The sequence below is a fragment of the Pseudophryne corroboree genome, chromosome 2 (genome assembly GCF_028390025.1).
Source record: "Pseudophryne corroboree isolate aPseCor3 chromosome 2, aPseCor3.hap2, whole genome shotgun sequence".
NCBI classification, from domain to species: Eukaryota; Metazoa; Chordata; class Amphibia; order Anura; family Myobatrachidae; genus Pseudophryne; species Pseudophryne corroboree.
The window spans coordinates 499,977,734-500,005,661 of NC_086445.1; the positions used below are offsets into that span (position 1 = coordinate 499,977,734).

General features: G+C 46.2%; 1 protein-coding gene across 4 annotated transcripts in view; it reads right to left on the minus strand.

Annotated features, from left to right (window-relative positions):
* Positions 1-27,928, minus strand: part of ALDH3A2 (aldehyde dehydrogenase 3 family member A2) — a 134,414-nt gene that overhangs the window by 66,664 nt on the left and 39,822 nt on the right. For all 4 annotated transcript variants that reach the window (XM_063953999.1, XM_063954002.1, XM_063954001.1 and 1 more), the window contains 3 exons: positions 7,209-7,378; positions 4,273-4,504; positions 659-744 (listed from right to left, as the gene is read on the minus strand). In XM_063953999.1, the coding sequence (XP_063810069.1) occupies positions 659-744; positions 4,273-4,504; positions 7,209-7,378 (488 nt within the window). The remainder of the gene's footprint in view (positions 1-658; positions 745-4,272; positions 4,505-7,208; positions 7,379-27,928) is intronic.

Sequence of the window (27,928 nt, forward strand, 5' to 3'; positions counted from 1 at the left end):
TGTCTGACACTGCAGTGCCACTCCTAGATGGGCCAGGTGTTTGTGTCGGCCACTTGTGTCGCTTAGCTTAGTCACACAGCGACCTTGGTGTGCCTCTTTTTTTCTTTGCATCATGTGCTGTTTGGGGACTATTTTTTTGAAGTGCCATCCTGCCTGACACTGCAGTGCCACTCCTAGATGGGCCAGGTGTTTGTGTCGGCCACTTGTGTCGCTTAGCTTAGCCATCCAGCGACCTCGGTGCAAATTTTAGGACTAAAAATAATATTGTGAGGTGTGAGGTGTTCAGAATAGACTGAAAATGAGTGGAAATTATGGTTATTGAGGTTAATAATACTATGGGACCAAAATGACCCCCAAATTCTATGATTTAAGCTGTTTTTTAGGGTTTTCTGTAAAAAACACCCGAATCCAAAACACACCCGAATCAGACAAAAAAAATTCGGTGAGGTTTTGCCAAAACGCGTTCGAACCCAAATCACGGCCACGGAACCGAACCCAAAACCAAAACACAAAACCCGAAAAATTTCAGGTGCACATCACTACATTTCAGGCGCTAGATGCATTACCAAAGGATAGATTTAAACAATTTTAAAGTTCTTTCATTTTTAAACAGGGAGAAAAATAATATAGCGTAGAATTGCAGACACTGGTCCAGTACCTTGTCCAAGTACTGTGGGATAATTTTCTCCAAGAGCTTGGCAGTATGCTCACTGACTTCAGACGGTTTGATCACCACAGCATTACCTGTACAGAAAAGGAAATAATAAAACACATTCACTATTGCTACATCCCAGATCTGAGTATATCACAACTGTACAAAATGTATCACAGGGTGAAAATGTTGACCAGAAGAGCTTACAGTTATCAGTTTTTAATATTTAATAAAGTCTAATTAATAAAATGATTGCACATGTAAGGCAATATAACGTACAGTAAGTCACTGTACAGGTTACACAACCTTGAGCAATTTGATATTAACTGAAATGATTATATTTACATTTGCCTTATAATGAACACTAGACAAGGATTGCTTATGGTTTACTTTTTCCACTGCAGCAGTTGGTGAACACATTCTGTAACAGAAAAGTTGGTTGTATTCAGAGGCGGATTGGCCATAGGGTTTACAGGGAAGATTCCTGGTGGGCCGGCGCACCCGCGGGGCCTGTTTTGTTTGAGGACATGCGGTCCTTTTTATAGACATAATGAATAAGATGCCAAACAATTTGCATATATGAAAATGACTTTGCCACTTAGCCTGTGATTGCAGATGTTCTAGTGTATGCTCTGTCTGCCTGCTTGGCTGACATATAAGATTGAGTGAATAGTGATTGGGATATGGTTGGTGTAATAAGCAAGAAAATATATCTTTCTAAAGAATTATGTAGTTTCCTAAATTCTGAAGGTGTATCATATAATGTGCTCATAATATTTAATTTTATTTCTTTTTAACTTCCCCCTTGATGCTGGACATGCCCACTATCTGGAAAGTCTTGGGGGGTGGGTGCTGCTGCCACGGCCCATGGGTAGACCTTACACCTCTGGTGCTGCCCATGTGGATCCACTAGTACAAATTTTTCCAGGGCCGCTTTTTGTTCCCAGTCCGCCCCTGGTTGTATTAAAGGAAAAGTAAATGTCTGTTTGGGTATGAAACACATTAACTTCCCTCTTTGTCAGAAACTGTTCAGTGCTAGTTGTAGGAATGTGCAATGACAGAATGGTTTGCTAGGGGAAAGCCAGTCATTTGCAGTTACACTGCCATTGTATTCTATAGGGAGCTATTCACATTCTGAACTGGTTCCTCAATGCAGCATCATGTTACCGCTCTCATATATTCTTGTTTCCCAGGGCGTGTCTTACAGTTCTACTCCTGGTATATCTGGATTATAAGAAATCGGATCTGTTAACCCTTTTACTGTACAGGCAGGGGCAATTCTTCGCTTTGAAAAAAAGCTTTTACATTTCTAGCCATGGCTTCTGCTATGAAATTTTGGGAGGTGTCCTAGATCAAGTGTCTGAAAATTGTTTTTTAACATATCTAGTTTCTTATAAAGAATCAAGCCACCCTATATCAAGTGGCTTACACAAATATTTACTTCAGGATTTTACAGCCACCTTCCTTGACAGGCAGCCAACAGTCATCACAATACCTTTGACTCCTTTTAAAGACATGATACCTAAGTTATGCAGTGGGAGTGGCCTGATTCCATATATGACTATGTTCACTAGGCATGAGCTATACATGCAGGTGTATTCTGTGGGCAGCTATATGGTTAGAGGGGAACATTTTAGAAAAACTATCCCTGTCATATTACACTCCCTACAAGTAAAAAATATTCTGGTGATAAAATAGGATAGATAGATAGATAGATAGATAGATAGATAGATAGATAGATAGATAGATAGATAGATAGATAGATACACACACTGTAAGTGACTATGGCAACCTACTGTATACCGGTAATCAACTCCTTGATGACCATCTTGCTAGGGATGACATGCTGCTGTTGCCCCAGTTCACAGGATTCTTTGATGCACCACGCTTGGGGCCTCATTCGGAGATGCACGCAAACCACACGGAATGCGTACATAGTTGAGCGATTACTTGCTACTGCACATGCGCAAATTACAGAGATGTGGCTATTAAATTATGTTTAATTATATTAAGTACATTTTAACTCCATTCCCCTTCTGTATCCACTCACATCTGTATTCTTTTTTTCCATTGGTCAAAGCTGTGCTTTAGCTCATTATCTATCAGCTGTTCCAACTGCTCCGTTGTTTTCCTCTCTAGCCCAGTAACTGATGCAAACCAGGTTTCACTGAGCACCAGGGGCGTAACTCCCAGAGGCAATGGAGGCGCCTCCCTCCATTCTCCAAGGCCTGAAGGGGCACCTGCATGTACAGTAGCACCTGTGTGGTTCACAGCGGGATCAAAGTATAACCACTGCTCTTCCAACAAAGCTCTGCGGCGCGGCCGCCGCTGCTGCATAGTCAATTGGTTCTCTCTCTGATCTTGAGAGTCAATTCGAGCTATTTTCTCAAATTTTTCCAACATTGCAGTTGGTTTTTAATGTGCAAAGCCTTCTGGGACATTCATAATCTTCAACAGTCACAGAGTGGACGTTTTGTTAAATTCAACTAAAAATTTTAAGTTAACATGTTCTACATTTGAACTAAGAATTTTTTACTACACATGGGAATAATAGCTTCTCTGAATGCTACGTGACAGCAAACTATCTGTGTGAGAGGGGTGAAACTTGCAAAACCATTTTGGGATAGTTCAAGGTCAATGTTCCTCGCCTCCCTTTTAACTCACACATTATGGTTTATTATTTACAAGTACAATCTCATTATTTAATAGCCCCATCTTGTATTCATTTGTTACCCTGACTGTACACACAAAGGTGCTATTGCGTGCGAGGGAGCGGTTATCAGAATAGGAGAAGTAAAATGATGTGCTTTCCTGGGTGGTGTCTGGAAGCTGGCCTGAAGGGAATGCAAACAAATTCCGTCTCGTGAGCATGTCACTGCAAACGGGCTGCGTTCTCAGACCCAGAGCCGCTTCCACATAGACCATATTCAGATGGAGACACTACACCTGCTGCACATATCGATGTTGGATGCGATGGTGCGCCAATGGTGGACTGTCTGGAAGCACTGGTGGTGCTGCAGTGTGCAGGGGTGCGGAAACTGGGTGTCTCAGGCATTACACAACAGCATCCGCCAGCATATGCAAGACTTCACATTTTTAAATTCAACATAACATTCAACAACATTATCCACAATTTACTTTTTATATTTAGGTAACAATGTAACAAGCAAAATACAAAATAAAATTGATTGAAACGTGTGATATTGGGCCTGATTCAGATGCAAAGCTGAGGCAGCAGGGACTCTTTTTACTAACGGAACTGCGAAACACCGAAAGTGTAGCAGCCGCCCACAAGTCATAGGGACACCCACCGGTGCCATGTTTTATGCATACGAGACTGCAATTGCACACCGAGACACACCCCAAGAACGGCCACAACGCATCTGGGTTTTTGCAGACACACCTCGTTACCTCCCCCAAATGCTTTCTTCCTGTCACTCTGCGACTGATTCCTCACTGCGAGCGGCATCGCAAGGTACCTTAGCAAGGGCGCACTGCGGCCAGGACACATGCACAGACGGACTATAATTGCTCAGTTGCTACACCATCAAAGTTGTGATCACATCTGAATCAGGCTCACAGAGATTCTAATGAAATTGATAGTGACCAAATGACTGTACCTGCTGCAATGGCGCCCACTACAGGCTGCATAGTAACCACAAATGGGTAGTTCCAGGCTCCGATAACTAGGACAACACCAAGAGGTTCATAGTTGATGTAAACTTCATCTCTCATGGTTGTTAGATTCCTTTTGACATGTTGCGGTGCAGCCCACTCATGGAGTTTGTCAATCACCAGTTCAATTTCAGCTAACAGCCCCATCATCTCATACGTGAAAGCAGTGCACTCATTCTAAACATTAAAAAAGTCACAAGAGTTACTAAGCTAGGTCACTGTATAATGAAAGTTGGTAAGAATTTCATATTTTTATAGTGTGACAGAACATCTGAAAGATAGCCTGCTGAGTCTCACATAATCCTAACGTGGTCTCATTTATTGTAACTTTGCACTAATTAAATACCATGGAAATGACATCAAGTTTTGTGTTTATAAAGTTTTGCATGTTCTTTCATACATTCCACACAAAGGATTTCTTTCTTGTGCAAATCTCGTGCATGAATATGCTGAATAATGATGGTAGAAATATTCCTCTGGCATGTTTTCCAGCCATCTATTTTATTCCAACATGTACTGGAACAGAATTTTATTTGAGCACAGTAATCACATTATGTACAATTTTATGGGAATAATTGAGAAATTGTATTATATTATATAATAAAAGGCTAACATTGCTCCTCCTCTCTATGGGAGGGGGGGGGGGGGGGGGGAGGAGAATTCAAGTGTTTTGCGTGCTGGTGGCCACTGGATGCCATCTGATGGAGCAATTCAATTGTTGTTCCGTCATTTTGATGGGCTGGTAACTAGTTTAACAATAATTGTGACAGTTTGTAACAGTGGTATGTACGGACATACATCGGGGGCCATCGCAGCGATGTTAATCGCATATGTACGAACATGTGCGATTAGCATCGCAATGCGATGACAGAGGCCCCCAGCGGTACCTGGTAGCCAGGAGGAGAGGGTGTGTGGTGGTCTCCGTCAACTCCCAGCCTCGGGAGGTGACATCAGCAGGTAGTCCTGGGCTCCTCCTCTTCCTCTCTGCAGCCGGAAGAAGTGATGTCAGTGTTGCTGGGGGAGGATGAGGCAGTGACCTGGGACTGCAACGGAAGCTGCCTGCATACAGGTGCGCGCGCGCGTGCGTGTGTGTGTTGTGTGTTATAACATTTCTTTAGAATGTAAGCTCTCACGAGCAGGGCCCTCTGCCCTCATGTGCTTATCCTTTTCTTACTTTAATAATCCTCAACTGCCCAAATCCCGCAGTTTTTTGGCCACCTTGAAACTTATCTTGTGTCGTCTACTGGTGTAGTTATGCTTAGTTACCCAGTACTTGTCTCTGCGGAACCCTTATGGCGCCATATAAATAAAGGATAATAATAATAATAATAATAATAATGTGAAAATGCGGTAAAAACACAAAAAACAGGGTTTTAAACCACACTTTTCCATTCGTACATCCCGCTGTAAGTATGAATGGTCGGTATATTATATAGACATTTATGAAATGTTGGCATGATCAGAATGTACTAACATTCGTGTTGCAGCAGATTACTGTTTTTTTGAATATTTATTTTACTGCAAAACTACAGGTACCAGCATGCCCCTGAATGCCCCGCATGCTGGTACTTGTGGTTCTCCAATTACCAGTATGCGGAGGTGGCTTGCTTGGACAATATTTATTTCTATTTTTACACTAATGCTATGAAGTCACCACCCACAGCCCATAGGTGGAGGCCATAGCCCCGGGCTTCATCCCTGGCCCTTGGGTGCCTGGAGGGGGACGAAGACGTGACACCTTTATTGGGGGAGTCCCCACTCGTCCAGCGAACCCCAGCCAGAGTGACTAGTCGGGAGGGGGGGATGCCATGGCCACAGGGACCTATGTAAATGTGTCCCCCGGCTGTGGCATTATCTCCTTGACTAGTGGAGCCCGGTGCTGGTTTAAAAAATACGGGGGACCCCTACGTCCTATTTCCCCCGTATTTTTTTAACCAGGACCGGTCCAAGAGCCCGGTGCTGGTTTTTAAAATGCTGGGAACCCCTTCGCATTCCCCCGCCCAGAACCCCCCCCCCCCCCCCCCCGATATTTTAACAACCAGGACTGGCTCAAAGAGCCAGGGGTTGGTTATGCTTAGGAGGGGGGACCCCACGCTTTTTTTTTTTTGTTAAATAGAGAAGCTTGCATGGATCTCACTAATCCGTGCATGATTCTATAAACACGCCAGCCAGAAGCAGGTCTACTTGAAAGTTCAATTTGTGTACAAATGCCATGCTTTTCCGGCAGTGTATGGCTATTGTTGGTAGTGATTGAGAATATGAATGCTTAGTAAATTCCTGTGTTGTATGATGTATATGTGAACAAACAAATAAACGTGTCTGACCGATGGTCTATTGCAGGCCTGGCCAACCTGTGGCTCTCCAGCTGTTGTAAAACTACAAGTCCCATCATGCTTTGCTACAGTTTTGCTATTAGGGAAGGCTAAAACTGTGGCAGGGCATGCTGGGATGTGTAGTTTCACAACATCTGGAGAGCCACAGGTTGGCCAGGCCTGGTCTATTGATTCGTATGTGTGTGGACGGCAGTGTATCTCTCAATACGAACTGGCCCAACACTGACTACATTTGTGTTTAGTAAATTTCCGAGTTGCATTTTTGTATGAAAATGCAATCTTGAATGAAATTGGGACCGTAATAAATTTCCAATGTATTTTTTCTGGCATGTCTAACCATAACTTCTAAACCCAATGTCGACACCTTAATTGTCCACATTCTGGTGTTGACATTGTGATTGTCAACATAGTGACTGCATGCCAACATGAATTACAGAAACAGGTGCTCGCACACTAAAAGCCACCAGACTGTGACCTCTCTTGCAGGGAACAGTTATTTTTGCTATGTCATCTGTTATCAGAACAGCTTTATGGATAAACTTAAGAACCTTGCGCAAGTCTCCTATTAAGGCTCCCTTGATATCAGCATCTTTCTCAATGATCATTCTCTTCAAAGCCTTGAGCTGCTGAAGTCTGAAATCCAATGAGCGAGTCCTCCCAGTGGCAAATGCCTTCTTTGCTTTGTCCACAATCTGTTTCATGTTGATTCTTTCTAAGGCTGGAAGAAGAAAGATATATTATTATTATTATTTACAGTTTCCATTGCGCTTTTTTACAAATGGATAAAGTAATATATATGAGTAATATAGTACAGAACAGCAATGGAATGTCCCCAACTAGTAAGACCTGGCCATACACCGAGAGAAAGTCTGGAAAAATCAGCACATTAGTGTACGGACATAAAAGATAATCTGCAAGCACTGAAAGACGGGCAAAAACGGTCTAGATCTGTTGATTTGATTTTTCAACATGTTTAATTTGCCAGTCTTTCAATATATTTTTCAAGTGTATGGTACTGGACTATTGTTTCAGACAATCCAAGATATAATTTGCTGACAAAACATCACTTTTGTAAACGTTTGTATGTAAGTGGCTGCCTACTTATAATTTATAAATGTAAATAAATATTTTTAAAAAAGTGTGGTGATCCCCCCCCCCCCCCCCCCTAAATAGCAGCCAGCACCACTGCTTTCACCCTTCTGTGGGTTACCCCAAAATCAGGGGGGGGGGAAACGGACCACAAAAAAAAAAAATGTGCAGGTACCTCCTCCTAGCCATACAAAGCCCTAGTTCCAATAGCACTGGGTAATAGTTGTAAAATATGACTGCCAAGTGAAGAACACAGGTGACAGACTTCCTTGGGACTTAAGGTTCGACTGTACCTGTAGTGTGCCAAAGGACAAATAAGAAAGAAAGGAAAAAAAAAAAAAACACCGGTTACATAATTTATTTACGCACCTACCTTCACTGGAAACCTAAAGAATCATCTTCTTTAATCTATAAGGGATTAAAACCATGATTTACTTCCCAGGAGTCCCCACAATAATGAAGAACCGGTCTGATCTACTTTTCTAATAATATGGTGCATTCCAACCATTGTGACAATGAGAAAGCACCATGGCAAGTCTAGAACGTAGATCCGGCAGTTCTTTTTGTTTGAACCCTTCTTGGAAGGGTGTTGCTATGTAATAAAACATGGATGGCTAAAGAGGGGACTCTACGTGTTTTTAGGCTTTGTTTTTTCTATTAAACTGGTGCTAGTACTTTTTTGCCATTGTTCTCTGGTACATTACAGGTGCCAACGGACCCAGGTGCCAAAGCAGGTTGGCACGTGTAATTCTGCAAGTGCCAGCATGCCCTGGCAGACATTTTGGGCAAAATGCCATGCTGGTATCTGTAGTGTACCATGGACAAAGTGTATTTATTCTATTTTTTCCCCAATATTACCCTGTACCCATTGCTTCACAGGTATGGGCAAAGCACTAGTGCTACTAGAGGTGGGTGCATTTTTTTTGTTCTCCTAGCGGAAGGGTTTTTAGGACAGCATGATAATAAACCCTATAAACACTAGACGATTTTTTAAACAATGTGGATGACAAAAGACACATTATTACGATAATTATCGACTGTGTATGCACAATATCGTTAATGATGCACACTTCTGCAGGTCGCTAATGACATTGCCTATCGTCCGGACATGCAGGTCAATCTGACAGTATCAGAAACTATATGTTCGGGGCTATGGCAGGAGGACATCACTGAATGTTATCGTTAGCGATACTGTTAAGTATGTACACACTATGGGCTAAATATACTAAGATGGGAGTTCTATTTAAGATGGGATCTTGCCCATAGCAACCAATTAGATTCTACTTCTAATTTATCTAGCACCTTCTAGAAGATAATAACTGGAATCTGATTGGTTGCTTTGGGCAACATACCATCTTAAATAGAATCTTAGTAAATCTACCCCTGTGTCGTTTGCCCGGGAGTTCAAGGGCAAACATTGACGATGTCACTCATGGAGCATATAGGCTACTGTGTACCCAGCGTAAGTCACTGTTATGGGTTTCGATAAGACCACTGAACAGACCATGCACCTCACTTCCCCCAGTTTACAGCAAAACATCCTCTTGCTGGATTCATCAGTCTTTGTAATTATGCTATTTAGAGCGTGCACAGTACAGGTAGGAAGTAGAAGAGTTCACTTCTTAGCCTTTTGCCCCCATAATAAAGGACATATTTGCATGTTTAATAAAAACCATAACACAAGTCAAGTGGGGTGATATAATGACCTTATTTTTTAAAACACATTTTCTCACTGTGGCAACCTGTTGGCTCATAGTAATCAAAGCAAAAGCTGTTCATGCTACAGGTTAAAGCTTTGATGCAAATAGCATGCCCAGTATATGACATGGCTTCCACTTGACATCAACGGGAAATACAGGCCTGCAACCAATATTTTCACAGATAGTGTATCTTGCAGACTGGTAGGACTATTAATCAGGGAATAACTTTTAAGGTGTAAACTAGTACTAAAATCTGTTTGCCTTCCATTCTGATATTCCTCACTCTTAAAGCATGCTGTCATGTAACGCTCTCTTTTTGTCTTTCTTGAACACAGAATAAATATATTACAGCTTTTATAAAATAAAACGATTTGTGTTCAAATTGAAAAGATCTTATAGCTATTCACCTCTTTACAATTCACTTTTTTCTTCCTAGATATAACTTTTCCCAACACCGTAGCTTGCTGGCTGTAATATATACAGTATATTATGTAGAGATGAGCGGGTTCGGTTCCTCGGAATCCGAACCCCCCCCCGAACTTCACCCATTTTACACGGGTCCGAGGCAGACTCGGATCCTTCCGCCTTGCTCGGTTAACCCGAGCGCGCCCAAACGTCATCATCCCGCTGTCGTATTCTCGCGAGATTCGTATTCTATATAAGGAGCCACGCGTCGCCGCCATTTTCACTCGTGCATTGGAGATGATAGGGAGAGGACGTGCAGCTTTCTCTCAGTTGTGTTCAGTGTGCTGCAAATATCTGTGCTCAGTGTGCTGCAAATATCTGTGCTCAGTGTGCTTGCAAATATCTACGTTCTCTGCCTGAAAAACGCTCCATATCTGTGCTGCATTGTAGTATATAGTAGGAGGACAGTGCAGAATTTTGCTGACCAGTGACCACCAGTATTATTATCAGTACGGTACAGTAGTCCACTGCTCTACCTACCTCCGTGTCGTCAAGTATACTATCCATCCATACCTGTGGTGCATTTTAGTTGTTGTGCGCAGTAGTAGGAGGACAGTGCATAATTTTGCTGACCACCAGTATATAATATATAGCAGTATGGTACAGTAGTCCACTGCTCTACCTACCTGTGTCGTCAAGTATACTATCCATCCATACCTGTGGTGCATTTTAGTTGTTGTGCGCAGTAGTAGGAGGACAGTGCATAATTTTGCTGACCACCAGTATATAATATATAGCAGTACGGTACAGTAGGCCTTTGCTATTGATATATTACTGGCATATAATTCCACACATTAAAAAATGGAGAACAAAAATGTGGAGGGTAAAATAGGGAAAGATCAAGATCCACTTCCACCTCGTGCTGAAGCTGCTGCCACTAGTCATGGCGGAGACGATGAAATGCCATCAACGTCGTCTGCCAAGGCCGATGCCCAATGTCATAGTAGAGAGCATGTAAAATCCAAAAAACAAAAGTTCAGTAAAATGACCCAAAAAATAAGATTTTACTCACCGGTAAATCTATTTCTCGTAGTCCGTAGTGGATGCTGGGGACTCCGTAAGGACCATGGAGAATAGACGGGCTCCGCAGGAGACAGGGCACTCTAAGAAAGATTTAGTACTACTGGTGTGCACTGGCTCCTCCCTCTATGCCCCTCCTCCAGACCTCAGTTAAGGAAACTGTGCCCGGAAGAGCTGACATTACAAGGAAAGGATTTTGGAATCCAGGGTAAGACTCATACCAGCCACACCAATCACACCGTATAACTTGTGATAACATACCCAGTCAACAGTATGAACAACAACAGAGCATCAGACAAACCTGATGCAACCATAACATAACCCTTATTTAAGCAATAACTATATACAAGTATTGCAGAAGAAGTCCGCACTTGGGACGGGCGCCCAGCATCCACTACGGACTACGAGAAATAGATTTACCGGTGAGTAAAATCTTATTTTCTCCAACGTCCTAGTGGATGCTGAGGACTCCGTAAGGACCATGGGGATTATACCAAAGCTCCCAAACGGGCGGGAGAGTGCAGATGACTCTGCAGCACCGAATGAGCAACACAAGGTCTCCTCAGCCAGGGTATCAAACTTGTAGAACTTTGCAAAAGTGTTTGAACCCGACCAAGTAGCTGCTCGGCAAAGCTGTAATGCCGAGACCCCTCGGGCAGCCGCCCAAGAAGAGCCCACCTTCCTTGTGGAATGGGCTTTTACGGATTTTGGAGGCGGCAAGCCAGCCGCAGAATGAGCCTGCTGAATCGTGTTACAGATCCAGCGAGCAATAGTTTGCTTTGAAGCAGGAGCACCCAGCTTGTTGGATGCATACAGGATAAACAGCGAGTCAGTCTTCCTGACTCCAGCCGTCCTGGCAACATAGATCTTCAAAGCCCTGACTACATCTAGTAACTTGGAATCCTCCAAGTCACGAGTAGCCGCAGGCACCACAATAGGTTGGTTCAAATGAAAAGATGACACCACCTTTGGCAGAAATTGCGGACGAGTCCGTAATTCTTCCCTGTCCATATGGAAAACCAGATAGGGGCTTTTACATGACAAAGCCACCAATTCTGACACACGCCTAGCCGAAGCTAAGGCCAATAGCATGACCACTGTCCACGTGAGATATTTTAACTCCACGGTCTTAAGCGGCTCAAACCAGTGAGATTTCAGGAAACTCAACACCACGTTAAGATCCCAAGGTGCCACTTGTGGCACAAAAGGGAGCTGAATATGCAGCACTCCCTTTACAAACGTCTGAACTTCAGGTAGAGAACCTAGTTTTTTATGAAAGAAAATGGATAGGGCCGAAATCTGGACCTTAATGGACCCTAATTCTAGGCCCAAAGTCACTCCCGACTGTAGGAAGTGAAGTTAACGGCCCAGCCGGAATTCCTCTGTAGAGGCATTCCTGGCCTCACACCTAGCAACATATTTTCGCCGTATACGGTGATAATGTTTAGCCGTCACGTCCTTCCTAGCCTTTATCAGCGTAGGAATAACCTCATCCGGAATCCCTTATTTCTACAAGGATCCGGCGTCCAACCGCCATGCCGTCAAAAGCAGCTGCGGTAAGTCTTGGAACATACAAAGTCCCTGCTGCAACAGATCCTGCCCTAGAGGCAGAGGCCATGGGTCCTCTGTGAGCATTTCTTGCAGCTTTGGATACCAAGTCCTTCTTGACCAATCCGGAACAATGAGTATTGTTCTCACTCCTCTTTTCCTTATGATTCTCAGCACCTTGGGTAAGAGAGGAAGAGGAGGAAACACATAAACCGACTGGAACATCCACGGTGTCACCAGTGCGTCTACAGCTATCGCCTGAGAGTCTCTTGACCTGGCGCAATACCTCTGTAGCTTTTTGTTGAGGCGGGATGCCATCATGTCCACCCGTGGCAGTTCCCACCGACCTACAATCTGCGCGAAGACTTCTTGATGAAGTTCCCCCTCTCCCGGGTGGAGGTCGTGCCTGCTGAGGAAGTCTGCTTCCCAGTTGTCCACTCCCGGAATGAACACTGCTGACAGTGCTCGTATGTGATTCTCCGCCCATCGAAGAATTCTGGTGGCTTCCGCCATCGCCACCCTGCTCCTTGTGCCGCCTTGGCGGTTTACATGAGCCACTGCGGTGATGTTGTCTGATTGGATCAGCACAGATTGGTTGCGAAGCAGGGTCTCCGCTTGACTTAGGGCGTTGTATATGGTCCTTAGTTCCAGGATATTGATGTGAAGGCAAGTCTCCTGACTTGACCACAGCCCTTGGAAACTTCTTCCCTGAGTGACTGCCCCCCACCCTCGGAGGCTTGCATCCGTGGTCACCAGGACCCAGTCCTGAATGCCGAACCTGCGGCCCTCGAGAAGGTGAGTACTCTGCAGCCACTACTGGAGAGACACCCTGGCCCCGGGGGATAGGGTGATTAACCGATGCATCTAAAGATGTGATCCGGACCACTTTGTCCAGTAAGTCCCATTAGAGGGTCCTCTCATGGAACCTGCTGAAAGGAATGGCCTCGTATGATGCCACCATCCTTCCCAGGACTCGAGTGCAGTGATGCACTGACACCTGTTTTGGTTTTAATAGATTCCTGACCAGTGTCACGAGCTCCTGAGCTCTCTCTATCGGGAGATAAACCCTTTTCTGGTCTGTGTCAAGGATCATGCCTAGGAGAGGCAGATAAGCTGTAGGAACCAACTGCGACTTTGGAATATATAGAATCCAGCCGTGTTGCCGTTACACTTCCAGAGAAAGTGATACGCTGTTTAGCCACTGCTCTCTTGATCTCGCTTTTATGAGGAGATCGTCCAAGTACGTGATAATAGTGACGCCTTGCTTCCGCAGGAGCACCATCATTTCCGCCATTACCTTGGTGAATATTCTCGGGGCCGTGGAGAGACCAAACGGCAACGTCTGAAATTGGTAATGACAATCCCGTACCGCAATTCTGAGGTACGCCTGATGAGGTGGATAAATGGGGACATGAAGGTATGCCTCCTTTATGTCCCGAGTCACGATAAAATCTCCCCCTTTCAGGCTTGTAACGACCGCTCTTAGCGATTCCATGTTGAACTTGATCCTTTTCAGGTATATGTTCAGGGATTTTAATTCAATATGGGTCTGACCGAACCGTCTGGTTTCTGGACTACCACATGGTCGAATAATAACCCCCTCCTTGTCGAAGGAGGGGAACCTTGACCACCACCTGTTGAAGATACAATTTGTGAATTGCAGTTAACCCTGTTTCCCTCTCGTGAGGGGAAGCCGGCAGGGCAGTCAGTGAGGAGGCATCTTCTCAAAGTCCAGCTTGTATCCCTGAGACACAATATCTATTGCCCAGGGATCTAACAGGGAGTGAACCCACTTGTTGCAGAACTTACGAAAGCGTGCCCCCACCGGGCCTAGCTCTGTCTGTGGAGCCCCAGCGACATGCGGTGGATTTTCATAGAGGCCGGGTTCCTGGGAACTAGCTGTGTTGTGCAGCTTCTTTCCTCTGGCCCCCCTCTGGCAAGAAAGGACGCATCTCGGCCTTTCTTGTTTCTTTGTTCGAAAAGCTGCATTTGATAATGACGTGCTTTCCTAGGCTGTGCAGGAATATAAGGCAAAAGATCCGAATTACCAGCTATAGCCGTGGAGACCAGGTCCGAGAACCCTTCTCCACACAATCCTCAGCCTTCCATATGCCACTTAAGTTGGCATCATCTGTCCATTGCATATTCTACAGGACACGTCAAGCAGAAATCGACATAGCTTTGACTCTAGGACCCAGTATACTCATGTCTCTTTGGGCATGTTTGATTATATATATATATATATATCTCTTAAGACACGCTATCTGCAGGATCCCGGAGAATAGCTAGGGCTACCTTCTGGGCAAACGTGACACCCTAGGGGAAGATTCCCATCACATCCTGGCCCTAGTGGGGAAAGGATACTGCCTGAGAATTCTTTGTGGGAAGCTGCAGTCTCTTGTCTGGAGATTACCGCTCTTTTTCCTCATGAGAGGAGGGAAATTTACCTCAGCTTTCTTCCCCTTAACATGTGTACCCTTGTGTCAGGGACATGAGTCATCAGTGATATGCAAATCATCTTTATTACAATAATCATATATTGAATACTTTTCTGCCATTTTGGCTGTAACTTTGCATTATCGTAGTCGACACTGGAGTCAAACTCCGTGTCGATATCAGTGTTTATTATTTTGGATAGTGAGCATTGTGAGACTCTGAAGGTCTCTGTGACATAGGGACAGATATGGGTAGATTTCCTGTCTCTTCTCTAATCTTTTGTTCAATAAATTCACCTTAGCACTTACACATATCCAAACAGGTGTCAGCGTTGTCGACGGAGACACCCTCTCACACACATATTTGCTCCATCTCCTCCTTAGGGAAGCCTTTTACCTCAGACATGTCGACACACACGTACCGACACACCACACACACAGGGGATGCTCTATTTGAAGACAGTTCCCCCACAAGGCCCTTTGGAGAGACAGAGAGAGAGTATGCCAGCACACACCCCAGCGCTATATGACCCAGGAATCACACAGTAACTTAGTGTTAACCCAGTAGCTGCTGTATATATTGTTTTTACGCCAAATTTATGTGCCCCCCCTCTCTTTTTCACCCTCTCTATCGTGCTTCTGCAGGGGAGAGCCTGGGGAGCTTCCTCTCAGCGGAGCTGTGGAGAGAAAATGGCGCTGGTGAGTGCTGAGGAAGAAGGCCCTGCCCCCTCAGCGGCGAGCTTCTGTCCCGCGATTTTGTGTAAAATTAATGGCGGGGGCTCATGCATATTACAGTGCCCAGCTGTATATATGCTGCTTTTTGCCAGGAGGTAATCAATTGCTGCCCAGGGCGCCCCCCCCCCCCCCCTGCGCCCTGCACCCTACAGTGACCGGAGTGTGTGGGTTAGTGTGGGCGCAATGGCGCACAGCTGCAGTGCTGTGCGCTACCTCATATGAAGACAGGAGTCTTCTGCCGCCGATTTTGACGTCTTCTTGCTTCAACCCTCCGGCTTCTGTCTTCTGGCTCTGCGAGGAGCAGTTAGCAGCTAGCCGCAGTTAGTAGGTTTGCTTCTCTCCCCTCAGTCCCACGTAGCAGAGAGTCTGTTTCCAGCAGAAGCTCTCTGAAAATAAAAAACCTAACTAAAATACTTTCTTATTAGCAAGCTCAGGAGAGCTCACTAAAATGCACCCAGCTCTGTCCGGCACAGATTCTAACTGAGGTCTGGAGGAGCGGCATAGAGGGAGGAGCCAGTGCACACCAGTAGTACTAAATCTTTCTTAGAGTGCCCAGTCTCCTGCGGAGCCCGTCTATTCCCCATGGTCCTTACGGAGTCCCCAGCATCCACTAGGATGTTAGAGAAATCTAAATTAAAAGCGTCTGAGGAGAAGCGTAAACTTGCCAATATGCCATTTACGTCACGGAGTGGCAAGGAACGGCTGAGGCCCTGGCCTATGTTCATGGCTAGTGGTTCAGATTCACATGAGGATGGAAGCACTCATCCTCTCGCTAGAAAACTGCAGTGCTACTCCTAGATGGGCCAGGTGTTTGTCGGCCACTTGGGTCGCTTAGCTTAGTCACACAGCTACCTCATTGCACCTCTTTTTTTCTTTGCATCATGTGCTGTTTGGGGACTATTTTTTAAATCTGCCATCCTGTCTGACACTGCAGTGCCACTCCTAGATGGGCCAGGTGTTTGTGTCGGCCACTTGGGTCGCTTAGCTTAGTCACACAGCGACCTCATTGCACCTCTTTTTTTCTTTGCATCATGTGCTGTTTGGGGACTATTTTTTAAATCTGCCATCCTGTCTGACACTGCAGTGCCACTCCTAGATGGGCCAGGTGTTTGTGTCGGCCACTTGGGTCGCTTAGCTTAGTCACACAGCGACCTTGGTGCACCTCTTTTTTTCTTTGCATCATGTGCTGTTTGGGGACTATTTTTTAAATCTGCCATCCTGTCTGACACTGCAGTGCCACTCCTAGATGGGCCAGGTGTTTGTGCTGGCCACTTGGGTCGCTTAGCTTAGTCATCCAGCGACCTTGGTGCAAATTTTAGGACTAAAAATAATATTGTGAGGTGTGAAGTGTTCAGAATAGACTGGAAATGAGTGGAAAATAAGAATTTACTTACCGATAATTCTATTTCTCGTAGTCCGTAGTGGATGCTGGGAACTCCGTAAGGACCATGGGGAATAGCGGCTCCGCAGGAGACTGGGCACAAAAGAAAATCTTTAGGACTACCTGGTGTGCACTGGCTCCTCCCCCTATGACCCTCCTCCAAGCCTCAGTTAGGATACTGTGCCCGGACGAGCGTACACAATAAGGAAGGATTTTGAATCCCGGGTAAGACTCATACCAGCCACACCAATCACACCGTACAACCTGTGATATGAACCCAGTTAACAGCATGATAACAGAGGAGCCTCTGGATAGATGGCTCACAACAACAATAACCCGAATTGTTAACAATAACTATGTACAAGTATTGCAGATAAACCGCACTTGGGATGGGCGCCCAGCATCCACTACGGACTACGAGAAATAGAATTATCGGTAAGTAAATTCTTATTTTCTCCGACGTCCTAGTGGATGCTGGGAACTCCGAAAGGACCATGGGGATTATACCAAAGCTCCCAAACGGGCGGGAGAGTGCGGATGACTCTGCAGCACCGAATGAGAGAACTCAAGGTCCTCCTCAGCCAGAGTGTCAAATTTGTAAAATTTTACAAAGGTATTTGACCCTGACCAAGTAGCAGCTTGGCAAAGTTGTAACGCCGAGACCCCTCGTGCAGCCGCCCAGGATGAGCCCACCTTCCTTGTGGAGTGGGCATTTACAGATTTTGGCTGTGGCAGGCCTGCCACAGAATGCGCAAACTGAATTGTATTACAGATCCAGCGAGCAATGGTCTGCTTAGAAGCAGGAGCACCCAGCTTGTTGGGTGCGTACAGGATAAACAGCGAGTCAGATTTTCTGACTCCAGCCGTCCTGGAAACATATATTTTCAGGGCCCTGACAACGTCTAGCAACTTGGAGTCCTCCAAGTCCCTAGTAGCCGCAGGCACCACAATAGGCTGGTTCAGGTGAAACGCTGACACCACCTTAGGGAGAAACTGAGGACGAGTCCTCAATTCCGCCCTGTCCGAATGGAAAATCAGATAAGGGCTTTTACAGGATAAAGCCGCCAATTCTGACACGCGCCTGGCCGAAGCCAGGGCCAACAGCATGACCACTTTCCATGTGAGATATTTTAAATCCACAGATTTAAGCGGTTCAAACCAATGTGATTTGAGGAACCCCAAAACTACATTGAGATCCCAAGGTGCCACTGGAGGCACAAAAGGAGGCTGTATATGCAGCACCACCTTGACAAACGTCTGAACTTCAGGAACTGAAGCCAGTTCTTTCTGGAAGAAAATCGACAGGGCCGAAATCTGAACCTTAATGGATCCCAATTTGAGGCCCATAGACACTCCTGTTTGCAGGAAATGCAGGAATCGACCCAGTTGAAATTCCTCCGTTGGGGCCTTCCTGGCCACGCACCACGCAACATATTTTCGCCAAATGCGGTGATAATGTTTTGCGGTTACATCCTTCCTGGCTTTGATCAGGGTAGGGATGACTTCCTCCGGAATGCCTTTTTCCTTCAGGATCCGGCGTTCAACCGCCATGCCGTCAAACGCAGCCGCAGTAAGTCTTGGAACAGACAGGGTCCTTGCTGGAGCAGGTCCCTTCTTAGAGGTAGAGGCCACGGGTCCTCTGTGAGCATCTCTTGAAGTTCCGGGTACCAAGTCCTTCTTGGCCAATCCGGAGCCACGAGTATAGTTCTTACTCCTCTCAGTCTTATAATTTTCAGTACCTTGGGTATGAGAGGCAGAGGAGGGAACACATACACTGACTGGTACACCCACGGTGTTACCAGAGAGTCCACAGCTATTGCCTGAGGGTCCCTTGACCTGGCGCAATACCTGTCCAGTTTTTTGTTGAGGCGGGACGCCATCATGTCCACCTTTGGTTTTTCCCAACGGTTTACAATCATGTGGAAGACTTCTGGGTGAAGTCCCCACTCTCCCGGGTGGAGGTCGTGCCTTCTGAGGAAGTCTGCTTCCCAGTTGTCTACTCCCGGAATGAACACTGCTGACAGTGCTATCACATGATTTTCCGCCCAGCGAAGAATCCTTGCAGCTTCTGTTTACGTGGGCGACTGCCGTGATGTTGTCCGACTGGATCAGCACCGGCTGACCCTGAAGCAGAGGTCTTGCTTGGCTTAGAGCATTGTAAATGGCCCTTAACTCCAGGATATTTATGTGAAGTGATGTCTCCAGGCTTGACCACAAGCCCTGGAAATTTCTTCCCTGTGTGACTGCTCCCCAGCCTCGCAGGCTGGCATCTGTGGTCACCAGGACCCAGTCCTGAATGCCGAATCTGCGGCCCTCTAGAAGATGAGCACTCTGCAACCACCACAGGAGAGACACCCTTGTCCTTGGTGACAGGGTTATCCGCCGATGCATCTGAAGATGCGATCCGGACCATTTGTCCAGCAGGTCCCACTGGAATGTTCTTGCGTGGAATCTGCCGAATGGGATTGCTTCGTAAGAAGCCACCATTTTTCCCAGGACCCTTGTGCATTGATGCACTGAGACTTGGCCTGGTTTTAGGAGGTTTCTGACTAGCTCGGATAACTCCCTGGCTTTCTCCTCCGGGAGAAACACCTTTTTCTGGACTGTGTCCAGGATCATCCCTAGGAATAGAAGACGTGTCGTCGGGATCAGCTGCGATTTTGGGATATTGAGAATCCAACCGTGCTGCCGCAACACTACTTGAGATAGTGCTTCCCCGACTACCAACTGTTCCCTGGATCTTGCCCTTATCAGGAGATCGTCCAAGTAAGGGATAATTAAAACTCCTTTCCTTCGGAGGAGTATCATCATTTCGGCCATTACTTTGGTAAAGACCCGGGGTGCCGTGGACAATCCAAACGGCAGCGTCTGAAACTGATAGTGGCAGTTCTGTACCACAAACCTGAGGTACCCTTGGTGAGAAGGGTAAATTGGGACATGGAGGTAAGCATCCTTGATGTCCAGAGACACCATATAATCCCCTTCTTCCAGGTTCGCAATCACCGCTCTGAGTGACTCCATCTTGAATTTGAACCTCTGTATGTAAGTGTTCAAGGATTTCAGATTTAAAATAGGTCTCACCGAGCCGTCCGGCTTCGGTACCACAAACAGCGTGGAATAATACCCCTTTCCCTGTTGCAGGAGGGGTACCTTGATTATCACCTGCTGAGAATACAGCTTGTGAATTGCTTCCAATACCGCCTCCCTGTCGGAGGGAGACGTCGGTAAAGCAGACTTTAGGAAACGGCGAGGGGGAGACGTCTCGAATTCCAATTTGTACCCCTGAGATACCACCTGAAGGATCCAGGGGTCCACTTGTGAGTGAGCCCATTGCGCGCTGAAATTCTTGAGACGGGCCCCCACCGTGCCCGAGTCCGCTTGTAAAGCCCCAGCGTCATGCTGAGGACTTGGCAGAAGCGGGAGAGGGCTTCTGTTCCTGGGAACTGGCTGTTTGCTGCAGCCTTTTTCCTCTCCCTCTGCCACGGGGCAGAAATGAGGAGCCTTTTGCCCGCTTGCCCTTATGAGGCCGAAAGGACTGCGCCTGATAATACGGCGTCTTCTTATGTAGAGAGGCTACCTGGGGTAAAAATGTGGATTTCCCAGCAGTTGCCGTGGCCACTAGGTCTGATAGACCTACCCCAAATAACTCCTCCCCTTTATAAGGCAATACTTCCATATGCCTTTTGGAATCCGCATCACCTGACCACTGCCGCGTCCATAACCCTCTTCTGGCAGAGATGGACAGCGCACTTACTCTTGATGCCAGTCGGCAAATATCCCTCTGTGCATCACGCATATATAAAAATGCATCTTTTAAATGCTCTATAGTCAGTAATATACTGTCCCTATCTAGGGTATCAATATTTTCAGTCAGGGAATCCGACCAAGCCACCCCAGCACTGCACATCCAGGCTGAGGCGATTGCTGGTCGCAGTATAACACCCGTGTGAGTGTATATACATTTTAGGATATTCTCCTGCTTTCTGTCAGCAGGTTCCTTTAGGGCGGCCGTATCAGGAGACGGTAGTGCCACCTGTTTAGACAAACGTATGAGCGCTTTATCCACCCTAGGGGGTGTTTCCCAACGTGCCCTATCCTCTGGCGGGAAGGGGTATGATGCCAATAACCTTTTAGGAATTAACAGTTTTTTATCGGGGGAAACCCACGCTTCATCACACACTTCATTTAATTCTTCAGATGCAGGAAAAACTACAGGTAGTTTTTTCTCACCAAACATAATACCCTTTTTAGTGGTACTTGTACTATCAGAAATGTGTAAAACATTTTTCATTGCCTCAATCATGTAACGTGTGGCCCTACTGGAAGTCACATTCGTCTCTTCATCGTCGACACTGGAGTCAGTATCCGTGTCGGCGTCTGTATCTGCCATCTGAGGTAACGGGCGTTTTAGAGCCCCTGATGGTCTTTGAGACGCCTGGACAGGCACAAGCTGAGTAGCCGGCTGTCTCATGTCATCAACCGTCTTTTGTAAAGAGCTGACACTGTCACGTAATTCCTTCCATAAGCCCATCCACTCAGGTGTCGACTCCCTAGGGGGTGACATCTCTATTACAGGCAATTGCTCCGCCTCCACATCATTTTCCTCCTCATACATGTCGACACAATCGTACCGACACACAGCACACACACAGGGAATGCTCTGATAGAGGACAGGACCCCACTAGCCCTTTGGGGAGACAGAGGGAGAGTATGCCAGCACACACCAGAGCGCTATATCTATACTGGGATAACACTATAAAGAGTGTTTTTCCCTTATAGCTGCTATTTATATTATTACTGCGCCAAATTAGTGCCCCCCCCCCTCTTGTTTTACCCTTTTCTGTAGTGCAGGACTGCAGGGGAGAGTCAGGGAGACGTCCTTCCAGCGGAGCTGTGAGGGAAAATGGCGCCAGTGTGCTGAGGAGATAGGCTCCGCCCCCTTCTCGGCGGACTTTTCTCCCGCTTTTTGCTGTATTCTGGCAGGGGTTAATATACATCCATATAGCCCTGGGGGTTATATGTGATGTATATTCGCCAGCCAAGGTGTTTTTATTGCTGCTCAGGGCGCCCCCCTCTAGCGCCCTGCACCCTCAGTGACCGGAGTGTGAAGTGTGCCTGAGGAGCAATGGCGCACAGCTGCAGTGCTGTGCGCTACCTTGTTGAAGACGGATGTCTTCTGCCGCCGATTTTCCGGACCTCTTCTTGCTTCTGGCTCTGTAAGGGGGCCGGCGGCTCTGGGACCGGACTCCGTGGCTGGGCCTGTGTTCGGTCCCTCTGGAGCTAATGGTGTCCAGTAGCCTAAGAAGCCCAAGCTGGCTGCAAGCAGGCAGGTTTGCTTCTTCTCCCCTTAGTCCCTCGATGCAGTGAGCCTGTTGCCAGCAGGTCTCACTGAAAATAAGAAACCTAAAACTAACTTTTTCTAAGAAGCTCAGGAGAGCCCCCTAGATTGCACCCTGCTCGGTCGGGCACAAAAATCTAACTGAGGCTTGGAGGAGGGTCATAGGGGGAGGAGCCAGTGCACACCAGGTAGTCCTAAAGCTTTTCTTTTGTGCCCAGTCTCCTGCGGAGCCGCTATTCCCCATGGTCCTTACGGAGTTCCCAGCATCCACTAGGACGTCAGAGAAATTATGGTTATTGAGGTTAATACTATGGGATCAAAATGACCCCCAAATTCTATGATTTAAGCGGTTTTTGAGGGTTTTTTGTAAAAAAACACCCGAATCCAAAACACACCCGAATCCGACAAAAAGTTTTAAGGGAGGTTTTGCCAAAACGCGTCCGAATCCAAAACCAAAAACACAAAACCCGAAAAATGTCCGGTGCACATCACTAATATTATGTAGTATAATAGTGATCAATACAGTATCTGCTATCTCAGATGGGAGGCACTCTATATACTGGCTGTCGGGATTCCGGCGCTCAACATATCGGCTTCGGGATCTTGACCGCTGTGACACTGACAACTATTCTCCCTCTTGGGGTGTCCACGAATAAATAGTGTGGCGCGCCACCGTGCCCACAGCGTGGCAAGCACAGCGAGCCCGCAAGGGACTCTATGGCGCTCTCCCCGCTGCTGGCATTCTGATACATACATACATACATACCACTCTCCATTCCCAGGAATGGGGTGCACACATGCACTCTCCACTGCTAGGTTGGGGTGCAGTGGGCTGTGACCACCTGCTCGCATATACATATACAGAGAACCCAGCACTCTTCTCAGTAACCTCATTCACTTCAAAACTTTAATACATAACTAGATACATAATGGGGTTGTAGTTCATGAATTGTACAATGCAGTTAAGCTTGCAGCCCACATCACGGGACCCCATTTCACTGCAAGTCCTACACTACTGTTTACATTTTTCACATAGATTTATTGGAAACCTTGCAACTGCTATCCAAAAGGAGAAAATGTGCTTACCGGGTTTAAAGCTCAACTGCCAACAAACTTTTGGCTTTTAAAGACAGTCCCCAACACAACTCCACTCATGTGTTTACCCGGTTTAAAGCTCACCTGCCAACTGACTACTGGCTTTTAAAAGTGAGACAGTCACCGGCACACCAGTGAAACAGCTGACACAGGTTTAAAGTAAATGAGATTAGCAAGGGGTGCATAGGAGAGCTATGACCACAAAATGGCTAATTAAAAATTAACCCTATTCTACACATACAGGAATCCACTGCATTCTCCATTCCCAGGAATGGGGTGCACACATGCACCCTCCACCCGTAGGTTTGGGTGCAGTTGGCTGTGACCACCTGCTCGCATATACAAAGAACCCAGATCTCTCCTCAGTAACCTCATTCACTTCAAAACTTTGTTATTTATTAAAGTTTTGAAGTGAATGAGGTTACTAAGGAGTGCAGGTGTGTGTGTGTGTGTGTGTGTGTGTGTGTGTGTGTGTGTGTGTGTGTGTGTGTGTGTGTGTGTGTGTGTGTGTGTGTGTGTGTGTAATACTCATATACATACAAAATATGTATATATACTATGTACATATAGTGTTGCAATGCACTTACAACACTATTCATGTAAACTTTGTTACATAACATAATGGTGACTAATGCTTCCAAGTACACGCTTCCTGTCAGGTTGTATTACTTCTCCACTGCTTCAGCTTACTGCCCAATCTAAGTATACATTTTCTTCAGAAAGGCATTAGTAACTTATTTTAGACTATCACATTTGTGTAATGCTGCTAACAAAATGTGGAGAGTGCTGAAGCTGCCAGTTACGTGCGGTGAGGTCAGTGGTAGGGGAGGCACTGGCAGCTAAACACCCCCGATAGCCCAGTGCTATGTCCTGCACCCCTGGTGGCGGTGTTTGTGGGGTTCATTGTATGTTAATATTGTTCTTTACAGGTGACCTACAGGTCCCAGCAAGCCTGCCCCAGCATGCTGGCACTTGGAGAACCACAAGTGCCAGCATGCCCGGACATAATGGGCCCACTGGCACCTGTAAAGAAAATATAAAAAAAAAAAAAAACACAACACTGTCTTTAAAAAAACATTTTATTACTCAGGTTCTTCACCTGGGGGCGGCGGCCTTTAAGCTCTTTGCGTGGCCGCCGCCTTCCCAGGGCTTCCGTGGTCTTCACCTGGTGGCCGGCGGCCTTTAAACTCTTTTGCATGGCCGCCGCCTTCCCTGGGCTTCCGGCGTCTTCACCAGGTGGGCGGCGGCTGTTAAGCTCTTTTGCATAGCCACCGCCCATCCAGGACTTCCATGGCATCTTCTTTCTTCAGGAGCTCTTCACTGCTCCTCCTCTGCCGTCGGACTGAAGCCGCTGCCTTGCGCCGACTTATACAAGTCAGCGGGAGGGGGCGGGGCGTTGACGTGGCGAGCCGTGATTGGCTCGTGGCGGCCATCTTGAATTTAAAAAATGACGCTGAGGCGCCATTTTTGAAACTGATGCCGCTCCACTGCCAAACTCTGCAGAATGGCTGGCAGGCAGGGATCTCTGATCCCTGCCTGCCGCATCCCCCCCCCCCCCCCCCCCGCCGCCGCCCGCACCTCTGCTGCCGAGCCCACCAAGTGATGACAGCGGATCCAGTGACAGATCCACTGGCCAATCACTGTGGCCTCACTCACAGGGGCGTGCTTTCATGGATTGAAAGCACGTCCCTGTATGAAAGCGGCACCTCTAATGGTGCAGCTTTTTAATGTAATTTCAATGGGCTTTTACTGCCCATGGCTAGGCCCCCCCGCTCCCACACCTTTCCCCATTCACAACTGGAGGCACCACGATCGGTGCCTCCCAACACACATTTTACACCGTGATAATGATTACAATAATAAAAGGAGATACTTATGACACAGAATATGTGTCATAAGTATCTTCTTTGTATTATTTGAATCATTAATGACAGGGGAGGCGCTGCCTCTCCTGACTGCACGTCCCTGGAAGCTACAGACCCACAATCTAAACCAGTCACCTGCAGCAGAGACTGCTCCATGCACAACAATGGCAAATCACACTTTATTCCCGGCCCAGCCCCCTAGACTGATTAGTTCACATATCAGGTAAATAATACAGTGATTTCCAACATTTATAATTCCCATGGAAAGACTAGTACCAACAGGTTATGGTATTAAAGTAGCTAAAGCTGCATCTTTCCTCTGTGAGGTCAGGTTTTGTTATAGAACATTGTGAATGAGAGAGATATGTAATGGGAAGCAATAGGTTTAAGTGTTGCACACAACTGTATTTTTCAGGTTTGCAAGCACAGCTGGTACAGTGTAGTGTACTGTGGTACAGCAAAAGCTGGTATAGTACTCGGCAGATACGAGGGCTTTACCAATATAAAATAGCTTGTAACTAGATCAATGCACAGTTGCACAGGCTGGTATAATTAGAGATGAGCGGGTTCGGTTTCTCTGAATCCGAACCCGCCCGAACTTCATGTTTTTTTACACGGGTCCGAGCGACTCGGATCTTCCCGCCTTGCTCGGTTAACCCGAGCGCGCCCGAACGTCATCATCACGCTGTCGGATTCTCGCGAGACTCGGATTCTATATAAGGAGCCGCGCGTCGCGGCCATTTTCACACGTGCATTGAGATTGATAGGGAGAGGACGTGGCTGGCGTCCTCTCCGTTTAGAAATTAAAATAGATAGGAGAGTGAGACACTTCATTTACTTACTGGAGCTTAGGAGGAGTTATACTAGTGACTGATGACCAGTGACCTGACCACCAGTGCAGTTTTATAATTTATTATTATTTAATAATCCGTTCTGTTCTTGTTCTCTGCCTGAAAAAAACGATACACAGTGACTCAGTCACACTCACATACCATATCTGTGCTCAGCCCAGTGTGCTGCATCATCTATGTATAATATCTGACTGTGCTCACACAGCTTAATTGTGGGGGAGACTGGGGAGCAGTTATAGGTTATAGCAGGAGCCAGGAGTACATATTAAACAGTGCACACTTTTGCTGCCAGAGTGCCACTGCCAGTGTGACTGACCACTGACCACTGTGACCAGTGACCTGACCACACTGACCACCAGTATAGTATATTGTGATTGAATGTCTGCCTGAAAAAGTACACTCGTCGTGTGACTTGTGTGGTGTTTTTTTATTCTATAAAAATTAAAAAACTCATTCTGCTGACAGACAGTGTCCACTCCAGCAGGTCCGTCATTATATAATATATACCTGTCCGGCTGCAGTAGTGATATATATATTTTTTATATCATTATTTATCATCCAGTCTACTAGCAGCAGACAGTACGGTAGTTCACGGCTGTAGCTACCTCTGTGTCGGCACTCGGCAGTCCATCCATAATTGTATACCACCTACCCGTGTTTTTTTTTTTCTTTCTTCTTTATACATACTACATCTCATTATCAACCAGTCTATATTAGCAGCAGACACAGTACGGTAGTTCACGGCTGTAGCTACCTCTGTGTCGGCACTCGGCAGTCCATCCATAATTGTATACCACCTACCCGTGGTTTTTTTTTCTTTCTTCTTTATACATACTACATCTCATTATCATCCAGTCTATATTAGCAGCAGACACAGTACAGTACGGTAGTCCACGGCTGTAGCTACCTCTGTGTCGGCACTCGGCAGTCCATCCATAATTGTATACCACCTACCCGTGGTTTTTTTTTTTCTTTCTTCTTTATACATACTACATCTCATTATCATCCAGTCTATATTAGCATCAGACACAGTACAGTACGGTAGTCCACGGCTGTAGCTACCTGTGTCGGCACTCGGCAGTCCATCCATAATTGTATACCACCTACCCGTGGTTTTTTTTTTTCTTTCTTCTTTATACATACTACATCTCATTATCAACCAGTCTATATTAGCAGCAGACACAGTACAGTACGGTAGTCCACGGCTGTAGCTACCTCTGTGTCAGCACTCGGCAGTCCATCCATAATTGTATACCACCTACCCGTGGTTTTTTTTTTTCTTTCTTCTTTATACATAATACATCTCATTATCAACCAGTCTATATTAGCAGCAGACACAGTACAGTACGGTAGTCCACGGCTGTAGCTACCTCTGTTTTGGCACTCGGCAGTCCATCCATAATTGTATACCACCTACCCGTGGTTTTTTTCTTTTCTTTCTTCTTTATACATACTACATCTCATTATCATCCAGTCTATATTAGCAGCAGACACAGTACAGTACGGTAGTCCACGGCTGTAGCTACCTCTGTGTCGGCACTCGGCAGTCCATCCATAATTGTATACCACCTACCCGTGGTTTTTTTTTTCCTTTCTTCTTTATACATACTACATCTCATTATCATCCAGTCTATATTAGCAGCAGACACAGTACAGTACGGTAGTCCACGGCTGTAGCTACCTCTGTGTCGGCACTCGGCAGTCCATCCATAATTGTATACCACCTACCCGTGTTTTTTTTTTCTT